The sequence below is a fragment of the Euprymna scolopes genome, chromosome 12, assembly GCF_053919585.1.
Source record: "Euprymna scolopes isolate OS-2025 chromosome 12, ASM5391958v1, whole genome shotgun sequence".
Lineage (NCBI taxonomy): Eukaryota > Metazoa > Mollusca > Cephalopoda > Sepiida > Sepiolidae > Euprymna > Euprymna scolopes.
In genome coordinates, this window is record NC_136493.1 from 146,907,187 (window position 1) to 146,918,614 (window position 11,428).

At 30.1% G+C, this 11,428-nt stretch overlaps 1 protein-coding gene across 4 annotated transcripts in view; it reads left to right on the forward strand.

The window, feature by feature from the left end:
* The window catches only part of LOC145291531 (pituitary tumor-transforming gene 1 protein-interacting protein-like), a 66,817-nt gene extending 61,445 nt beyond the window's left edge, over positions 1–5,372 (forward strand). For 3 of the 4 annotated variants that reach the window (XM_080137524.1, XM_080137525.1, XM_080137527.1), the window contains one exon: positions 4,683–5,372. In XM_080137524.1, the coding sequence (XP_079993650.1) occupies positions 4,683–4,726 (44 nt within the window). In that variant the 3' untranslated portion in view covers positions 4,727–5,372. Of the gene's footprint in view, positions 1–229; positions 247–4,682 lie in introns of those variants that run through there. The other variant, XM_080137526.1, reaches the window with a different exon arrangement.
* Positions 5,373–11,428: the final 6,056 nt, after the last annotated feature.

Sequence of the window (11,428 nt, forward strand, 5' to 3'; positions counted from 1 at the left end):
TGGGTTCTATAAGTTATAAATCCTCATCTCAAAAATTCTGAAACATGATACAAATAATTATTTTTCAAAGAAATTTCTTGAAAAATTTGCCAGTATGTTTATGAATTTCTGTTTGTTTTTTAAGGTTCCAATTTCATGGTCTTATTCATTCAGTTATTGTCATTAATATGTTTTTTAGCCTTCAAATGTTCAACCAATTGTTTCAATGTGCTTAAATTTTGCATTTCAGAAAATCAATGAAAATAGGGTAAAAAAAAAAGATTTTTAATATTTTATCAAAAGAAAATAATGGTAGTAATTTTTCTTTCTTTGGTCATATTTGCTGGGAATTTATTTTGTAAAAATTGTTTTTATTCATGGATATTTAAAAGTAGTCAAATTTAATTAAAATTTTTATTTTACATATAATATATTGGATGAATTTAATTGTTGCTGAACTTAATTTGGTTTTCTAAAAATTAGTTTTGTGAGTATAATCTAAACATTTTCTATTAACGCTACCTTTCAAAATACTTTCTTTTTCACGCCTTCAAATTTCTCTTTCTTCATCTTGACATTTCAACTGGGATTTTTCTCTTTTCTATTGTTTCTTGCTTTCTTTCATTTTAAACTTTTAATCAAATTAATAGATTTGTAAAGAATCATTTTAAATCATATTTGTTTATATTTTGTATAATTTATTTTGCAGTTTTTAGAATGATTGAAGTTGAAACTGTAAAAGTAAAAATAACCTTTCAATGAATGGCCACCCTTTAGCATTTGTTTGGTACTAGTTGTTATGGGAAAAACTTTCAGTTTGGAATGTGTTTAAAACTAGCAGGATCTGTGTGTGGGTGTTGTCTATGAAAATTAAAGAAATCTAGAATTGCAATTTCTGGAAGTAAATTGGTTGGTTAAGGATTTGAAAAATGCTTTCCACCCCAAATGCTAAGCTGTTATATGTTTTTTTTTTCTGGGCAGGGGGTGATCTTTGTTTCTAATGTACAATCCAACAGAAGAAGGGTACTTATGCAGTATAAGGACCATACTATCGTCAGAATCGTCCAGTTGATATACCGGAAAGTACTGAACAAGAGCTTTGTGATTTTTTTTTTTTATTTCGTACAAATGCTGGCCAATTTATTCAATGGAAAGTATTATTTCTATCAGTATGAAACAAATTCAATGAAAAATTAAAAAAAATGAAAACAATATTCTTGACAATTTTTATAAGACTTTTAGAAAATTAAAATCCAAATCAAGAAGAAAAACATTGGAAGTTTACTTTTTGAATAACAAACAACAGAAAACAAAAAAAACAATTTGGGATTTAAAAAAATGTTTTTTTTCTTTTTATGGTTTTTATGATTTTTTTTGTTCAAATCAAAATAAATATTTAGATTTTTTTTATATAATTAACCAATAATAGCAAACATATTTTCTTTGTGATTTTTTTTGTATTAAGGTTAAGGTGCTCAGAATTTTGATATTTTTTGGCATTTTCCAATGATAGCACATTCCTAATATTGCATAAATACCAAAGAATGAAATGATTGAATTATGTATGAATACACCAAAATGCATTATAGCAGAATTTAATATTGTAAGGAAGTTAATGTGAGATGGATATTCACAGACTTGTTTACTTTATTACTGTGTGCGGATTTCTTTCTTTCTTTTTTTTGGGGGGGGGGGTAATGTTTTGAATTGGTAATATTAATCCAGATCACCAGAGAAGTAAATTGATCTGAAGAGTCAGTATACTATTCCCTTAGAAATTCTAAATTTATTTCCATGATTTCATATATATAGATTATATATAAAAAAATGCAGAACTAGAAGTTTGTGTAATAACAAAATGAAAAGTTATTAAATTAGAAAATAATAGCTAACAGTGAATTAATGAGATGTCATTTTTCAAATGAATATGCAAATTACTAGCCAGAGATGTATTGATCACATGAACATATTCCTTATATTAGGAAGCTGAGTTTCTTTTCTCTAGTATTTAAAATTAGCATATTAATAGCATTGTTCGTATGATAAACTGCCCAACTTTATAAATAAACTAGCAGGACTCATGTACCGGCAATGTCAAGGGGAAATATAGCCCAATACCAGAAGAGATTATCAACCTATGATTATCTAGTGCATTATCTTATGCAAATCACATAACTTATTGACTATGGATAAACAGCAAAAAAAATATTGACACAGAAAAAGGTGGTTGCTCATGGTAACCACTGTCGGCTCTGGAAAATTGCAGACAGTGGCCAAAATAAAATCTGGTTCCAACTAATGTGCATTGTCTGGCAGTGGCAACTAGCGGGATCAACTGTTTGTCATTGACCAATATCAGCTTAAATTTGACTGGTGGTCACTGGCGTTTCAAAACATTTTGAGGGCACAGGCTGACTCTGTAACAATCAATCATTGTCGGTGTCCATTGAACTGCTCCTAAACGAAATTGCCTATCTTCAATTGTTGGGCACTGTCATCCAGTGATGGTTATGACAGTTATCGGTGGTAACTGTAGGATAGTGTTCTATAAACGCGGTTACTATCACTTGATGGCACTGCTGTATAGAGTCGGTTAATTGTGGTCACTGTTTGCTTTAACAACTCTCTATCATTGTTGTTAAGAGTTGGTAATGGCGGTTCTGATCGATGCAGTGTGATTTTCCAATTCTGTTTAAAACAAAAGGTACCCTATTCTTCGTTCTATTCAATACTGATTTCCTACATTGGTGTAGATATTATATCGCATGTTTTTGTACTCATGTAGAAGACATACTGTGTTATACTTTACATATGTTCAAGTAAAAATAAATTGCATACGGTAGTTATTATTTATTAAATTGTTAGAATCCTCCCATATTAATACTTGGATTATAAATAATAATGTTAATATTTCGGTAGTTATTACTTATTAAATTGTTAGAATTCTTCCATATTAATATTTGGATTATAAATAATAACGGTAATATTTCAGCACGGTCCGTATTCTGCATAACTGATACAAGCATGAAGGCAATCCGGCAGTTTAACCGATTCTAATCTGCAATAACTTGAAGTGGAATTAGACGGTGATAGACTAATTCTCGTCCCAGTTTGTAACAGTTTTGACGTATTTCTTGACTGTAAAAAGAATATTGACGTTTCTTTACTTATATGAGTGTAAATTTTGTATTACTAAAAAATACCTGGAGATATTGTGTTTTTTTGCAAAGAACATAAAGTTATTTTCTGTGTTTTTTATGAATATGTTTATGCACGCACAGTGTGTCAAACTTTGTTCTGTAAAGAAATTATGAGTTTCAAAGTACACTCTTGTAATGAATTGGGTAAACTGCGCAATAGGTTATTGTCATGAATCTGTGTGAAAATCTCGCCAATAGTGTGTGTTCGGTATTTATGAAAATCTATTTCCGTCATCTGCTGTGACCATTTGTTATGTTTGCAGCAAAAAACGAAATGAATTTTGAAGCATTTAAACTGTCGAATAGAAAATAATATTTCTGAAAAGCCCTATATTCAACCTATTTCATGTTCTTTAAACATCATGAAGGAGAAAAATAGTATGTGTTTGGTATTTATGAAAATCCATTTCAGTCATCTGTAGTGTTTGCAGGAAAAAATGAAATGAATTTTGAAGCATTTAAACTGTCAAATAGAAAAATAAAACTTTTGAAAAGGCCTGTATTTAATCTATTTTGTGCCCTTTAAACAGTGCATTAAAGAAGTAGCAGCAACTGGCTGCGGGTCAGCTAAAATCTAAGTCTTTATTTACTTATTAAGAAACGACTAAAAGGAATAATTGAAAAAGATAGTGCGTTCATGGAAAATTAAAATTTTCTTTAATATATCTTTAAAAGAAAGTAATTGATGTGTGTGTCTATTGTCTGTGGTAACCCTTCTTAAAGTCTGTCTTTTTCCTGTGTGTTATAATGGAAGGATTCTACGCTTTTTGTTTATTGAAGCGAGGTATCATGGAAGCTATATTGGATTTTAAGAAGTCATTTCTATAGTGTTCGAAAATGCAAACTGAGAATCTATGACATAACTTTGAGCAGCCAATCAAAATATCTCAACTCAAAATTCTGGGAGCGTTCATTATTCGAGTATGGGCTGAGTGTTGGATGACTGTTAATTAACCAGAACGATAAAGTGAAATAATGATGAACGCGTATAATAATTGTACTCTATGAAATATTTGGTAACGTTGTAACTGGGAGAAAATATTATGTTTGGGAGAGTGAATCTTGCTGCAACAAAAAGAGTTAGTGACAGTACTGAATGAAAGTGAATGGTAATATGCACAAAACCTATAACTGGTGTTATAATTATATATATATATATATATATACACAAAAAAAAAAAAAAACTTTGTTATCCCTAATAATTATTTGGTTAATATAATTTTAATTTTTTTTTATTTTTAGGAGAGGAATAATTCTTGATTTTATTATATATATATATATATATATATATATATATATATATATATATATATATATATATATATTTAGAAAAATAAAAACAAACAAACAATAAAACTTTGTTATCCCTAATAATCATTTGGTTAATATAATTTTTATTTATTTCAGGAAACCCAAAGATATGAAATAAAAAAAATTGTTTCTCTTTGGTTTTCTTATAAATATTTTTGATTTACCATTTTTTTATTTTTTTTTTTATTGTAGGTTTGGTAACAGAAGAAAATCCCTACAGAAGATTTGATGCTTAACTCTGGAGTTGTTTAAACTTTTTTTGTGTGTGTGTTCACTTTTTTTTCTTCTATAAAAGGGATTTACACAACTTTTTCTAATATTCTTTTAATTCATCATTAAAAAAACTAATTTTTTTCACAAGAGATTGAAGTCCTGCAAGTTTTGGGGTCTTTTTAAAAATATTTTAAACACAAAACATAAATCTCCAAAATAAACAATCAAATTTTATACGCAATATTTGTTAAAATATTTTTAAGATTAAAAAATAAAATTACTGATATTTTTTAAAGATTTTTTTCTTATTGAAATAATTTTTCATTTATTTTTTAATGATTATCTGTTCAAAATGCCTTATATTGAAACTTATAATTTTTGCAAAGTTCGTAGTGTTATACATTCCAACTTATCAGCAGGTGAGATGAACTGACACAAAAGTTAAATCTTTCCCAATAAGTCAACGTTTGGAAAATGAAATCAACATAAAATAATTCTCGTCTCTGCTGATGGTCTTTTTTTCTGGATAAAATGAATAATTTTTAACGAAATGAAAAGGCAGAGAAAAAAAATCAAGTTTTTTATTTTTATCTAAAAGTTTTCTACCACTGATTATCTCCCTTGGATTGTATTTTTTGGAACAAAAACTAATAAACTATTTTTCTTGTTTGTGTTGCTTTTTATTGTTTTCATTGGATTATGTGAGTTTACCCCCCCCCCCCCCATTTACTTATTGTTATTTTGCTAATTTTTTCTTTATTTTAGTTTTGTCTTCATTTCCCCGTTTTTCTCTCCCCCAGGGCTTTTCCTTTTTTTCATAATTTTTTTTCTTTTTCCATAATTTTTTTTCTTTTTCAATAATTTTTTTCTTTCTCCATCTCTCTCTTTAATTCTTTCCTCCCTTCTCTCTTTCTTTAGCTCTCATTTCCCTTCTCTCTTTTTTAACCCTCATTTCCCGTCTCTCTTTCTCTCTCGTTTCCTTCCTCTCTCTTTTTCTCATGTTTACTATCAGTTTTTCTAACATATTCTTTACATTTGTTTTGTTTCTTTTTAACTTTCCCTTGAGTTTAAAAAAAAAAAGAATTGCAGTAACTTGGCCATGAAGTAGGGTTTATCTTAACTTTTACACATGAACTTGTGGGAGCAAAAATAATTTGTCCATTTTTCCACTTTAGCAAATATGAACACTAGACATAGTGAATTTGAAAGATAAATCCTTAGAATTCGTTTGTGCCAATAATAATTGAATGATATAAACATGTGAGTAGAGACTGAATATGTGAATGTCGATAAATATTTGTCGTCAGCTCAAAAGTCGAAAAGAGGAGAATGTTTGAGCTTGTCTGTTCATATCTTTAAAAAAAAAGAAATATGCTCACACCGTTCAAAGATTTGCATGGCAGATTTAATAGTGCATATTTTCAGATCTGTCTGCAGAGTAATGAGACCTTGAGCTTGTTTGTTTGAAACCCCCTAGCCATAGCAAATTGAGAAATTATCAGTGTTTGTGAGTTGAATGTGGCTTCAACTTTTAGGATTCTTAAAACTTTGATTCTTAGAATTCCTCTTTCAAACTTAACTCCATATTTCAAAAGTCTTCCAATATTTAGTAATATTCAGAGTCAGATTAATATTCTGACTCCTAACATTCTTACAAGTCTGACTCGTTCTAAAACATCTAACATTGATTCTGCAACTGTGTTTATTATTAATGTTTTTCACAGGAATTCTTTCAAATACTTTTTGACTTTACTGTAATTATTAAAATCATTTATAAATATGTTAATTCATGCTAGCAATTTTCCCCTGAAGACTCTCTTGACCAGTGAAGTGACTTTTGGTCAGTTGTGTGGCTGGCATAAGTATATATATTTTGTAGAAAAGCATGAATATAATATTCTCTCCATATTCGTTATTGAAATGATGTGATGTACATATTTATATTTTTATTTCTACGTATTAACAATTCTTTTATTTTACATGTTGACAAAATATATAGTTCAATTATTCATCTTGTTTTACTCAATGATTTTATTTTAATTTTATTCTCAGTTCATTCTTTAGGAAACAGTGATATATATATATATATATATATATATATATATCTCATTATGAATATGTATACTTGAATCTATATACGCCTAACGTTTTATTCTTCATCACAGAGATAATTCCCCTTTTTTTCTCTCTCATACTTTTTATTAAGCCCTAACTTTCACCCTTTTCTGACACGCAACTTATGTCAACGAACACATTTACAAACACTTTTTTTGACACATAAACAAACTCCCTCCACCCACTAACACAATTCACTGTTCCGGTAAAATTAGGACCCACTTTAATCATTTAATCATTTCAAATTTATATTGTCTATAAATTCAGCTGTAGCACATTTTGAACAATTTTCCATAAAGGTTGAAATGCGATTTCTCCATTTTTTTTATCCTTCTTTTTTAGAGAGCTCGCAACTTTTATATATATTTTCCTTTTTTTTAAGAGCTCAGTCTTTTTTTTTTTTTTTTCTATAGTGTCGAATGGTTCAGGGTCGCCTGACAGTCTCATTGACTGAAACAGATGGCTGTTTGTAGCAATCATATGTAATTGTTTTTCCTCGAAAAAATAATTAAAAAAAAATATATATCTAATTTCCTCAAAACCTCTGGCCTTGATGGAGGGTAGACTAAAACTTGCTACTATGGTTTCAAATGATCTGAAATAACAGCAAAGGGAGACTTGATTCCAAATATTTCTCATATGTTATTCTCCCCTCTTTGGTTTTCATACATAAAGTAAATTTCACAGGATTATTTGATACTGGAGATATTCATAATTGTACCCTATTTCCAAAAAGGGTGAGATATAACATATGAGAAATATTTGGAATCGAGTTCCCCCTTGCTGTTATTACAGATCATTTGAAACCATAGCAAGTTTTAGTCTCCCCTCCATCAAGGCCAGAGGTTTTGGGGAAATATCAGATATTTTGTAATTCATATGCAGAACTATGAAAATAAATGACTGAATGAAATTTTGGTATCTTTCCAGTGAGGGGGGAGGGGAAACAAAAAAAAATTTAAAATTACCACTATTGTAGCTTTTCAAGAGTGCTGAAAATGAAAATAACAGTTAAAATCCCATGCAATGAGTAGTTTCCAAGATATGAAGAAATTATATAAAAAAAGTGAGGGATCACTTTTCTATATTAATTTAGTGAAAAATAAACACCCATCTTATAGCCACCTTTTTTGGCGGGGGCGGCGTCTGTTAATTTTTCTAGGGGTGGTGTTTATTTGGTAATTGTGGCTTGGTACACCAACAGAAAACCTACCTTAACTTGTTTTCTATAGGTTTTTGGGTTTGCTGAAAACGAATATCGCATTTAAATTTTTCACAAATAAGTATTTTTCCAGGTATTAAGTAATGTAATTCTTTGTTGTAGGTGGTGGCCACTGTTGTACATGCAAGCATGCACATATTTTTGTTTAATACCCGGAAAAATCCTTATTTACTGAAAATTTAAATGCGATATTCGTTTTCAGCACACCCGAAAACCTACAGAAAACAAGTTTTTTAAGGTAGGTTTTCTGTTGATCTACCACCTCCAAAATAAAAAATACCCCCTCCCCCCTTAAAAAAGGTGGCCATAAAGTGGGTGCTCATTTTTTGTTAATATAGAAAATGATTCCCCACTTTTGAAAATAAAAATGTACAACCTTAAGAGCAAATCTTACATGGCACACTACACAATTCAGGTCATTAGCTTTCTAACGAGCCTTCATTTGTTAAATTCTGATCAATAGTCGCTGAGATTTCGAACTTATAAAATTGCCAAAAAGGTGGCTTGTGTGTGTGTGTGTGTGTATATATGTGCGCGTGTGTATGTGTGTGTGTGTATGTATATATTCGTAGCCAAATTAAATATTGAAATGCTCATATCTATGGAACGAAACTACATGAAAATTTGCAGGAATTTTTGAAGATTATAATACTATTCTATGGTTAAAATTTTCTGACAATTGGTTAAAAAGAACCTATATTTTAAAACCAATAAAATATGCCCAAATTTGTCTACATTTGTATATAGTGTCCCAGCAAGCCAGCTTTAGTTTTGCTGCTTTGAGATGAATTTTGGTTACGGTTTTTTGCCAGGCCACTAATATATATATATATATATATATATAATTAAAAAAATTAAGTCATGCTAAGAATCATGTCGGATAGAAAAATATATCAAACTTTTAACATGGTGAGAACTTACCCTTAAAAATTGCAGTCTCACGGTCAACAAAAAAAAAAAAAAAAAAAACTAGACACTCACAACGGAGAATAACTGGAGATATGAAGAAATAGAAACACTTGAGAAAGTGATTTTATCCCCGAAATATTTTGATATTCAGCTATCATGTTTCTACTAATTGAGGAGATATTTGCAAGTAAACATGTTTTATTATATATAAAAAAGAAAATTGTCTTTGCTGTCTTTCTTACAATCCAGTGTATTGTTATAGCTTTTTATTAATTATCTCTGTGTGTCAATCGCTTTATTGCAGATTAGTAAAATATCAATATTTTACTAAATATACGTCACAACAAAATGAAAATTAAATCACTAGACGACTCCTTTAAGGTTATTTATTTCAAAATTTTTTTTATTCCATTCATGTGATATTCACAAAGTTATGAAATTTTATTCTATATCGAGGAATTTCCACTGTCCATTGCTTTATTGCAGGTTTCTTAAATGTTGTTTTAGGGCAAAAATACAATGTCTTATCTTGCAAACTTTACATTTTATAATTTTCTGTCAAAGAATAATAAACAAAAACATTTTAGGTATGGGCCTCGTATAAATTAATTATTTATTGACATATCCACCATTTTTTTTTTTTAAATAACTTAAAACAACCTTTGGTCCCCTGTAGAAGTCAATTGTTTGATCTTAAAAGGAGTTATAGCTCTAGCAACATCAACTATGTTCCTTCACAAGGCATCCTTTGAAGTAAATTGCTCTCCTCCCTCATAAACTCCTCCTTTTAATATTGACCAGAAATATTCAATGGGGTTAAGGTCTGGAGAACATGGTGGTCAGGTCATGATAGTTTCCCCAATGAATTCCATAGCTTTCCAGAAAGGCTGGAGTCGCCCCAAGCAGAATGGGATGGTACATTGTCATGTATAAAAATCATCTGAAAGCGACATGACAATGGTAGGTCATCTAGCCATGTTGACAAGTGATTATCCAAAATGGCCGTGTAGGCATTGCTGGTAAGCCTTACACCCTCTAGTGCTCAGAATGGTCCAACCAACTTACCCCAATGATTCCCACTCAAAACATGATGCCTCCACCTCTTTATTGATGATAAACTCTGTAAGGGGTCAGAGTTCTGTTCAGGTTTCAAACTTTGGCCCATCTATCCAGACTGTCAAGAGTAGCATGGGCCTCATCCCTAAATAGGACCTGTTGGAAATCCATTGTTTGCTCAATGGAGGCGTTGGAAGAGGTTTGATGTTCCTTGCACTCTCATTCAGCATATTGTTTCCGGCCTGCCTGAATCTTGAAATGATTCCAGCTTTATAAAAAAAAACAAAAAAAAACGGAAGCACTGGTGCTGCTTGTGTTTCGGTTGACTTCCCTATGAATTTTTCAAATATCATGATCTGAAAGGTTTCTCCTGATGCCCTTAATCTTCTGAATTTGGTGTTTGGCTGTTCAAGAATTAGGCCAAGGTTCTTGGATCTCTTTCCAGCTCTGTGGCTAAATCTTTGATGAACAATCCTTCTATGAGTCCAGCAACTATCCTTTGCTTTTCGATAACCTTTAATCGCCTGATTTTTTGGGCATTTTAATAAATCTGCAATAAAGCGATGGACAGTATAATTTCCTTGAGAATAAAATGCCATAACTTTTCTTTTTTTTTTTTTAATTTTTTTTTAATTACATTTTCACCCCAAACAAGGCACATTGCCACTTTGGTGTAGGGGGCTACTATCAGGGGCAACAACCACTGGCCTTCGTGAATATAGCATGAATTTTAATAAAATTTTGTGAAATAACTAACCTTAAAGCAGCCCTCTGACGGCACAATTTTCATTTTATTGTGACGTATATTTAGTGAAATATTGATATTTTACTGATTTGCAATAAGCAATTGACACAGTTTATATATATATATATATATATATATATATATATATATATACATGCAATGCTAAAAAGAAAAGTAGATCCTCAATTCAAGCAATAATTTGATATAATCAGAAACATCTTTTGTAACAATGTAACAGTACTGTAAATAGTTAAAATATAAAATGAACTTGAAAAACTGAATTCAATTATTTAATCAAAAGTAATAATTTACAGCCAAATCTAATATATAAACGGCTATATGTCTGTCCGTCTGTCTCCATATTTTTAAACTCTATCTCCTCAGAAACTAAAAGTCGCAGAGTGGCGCTAGGGGTCTCAAATGATTGGATTTTTTATGGGCTGTTCTTTTATGGGTTTTTAGCTGGTTAAAATTGTTTTTAAGGGGTCAAAAAATCATTAAAACATTGTATACATTGATCTTAGTTTATTTTTAATTTTTAATCAGTTTATATTTGGATCACGTTGATACAGTGGTAACACCACCAACTTTAAATCCTAGGTTCGATTTCGATTCCAGCTGATGGCACCTAAATACTTTTTATTTACTTTTGAAATCACAACTCTATAATGATATATA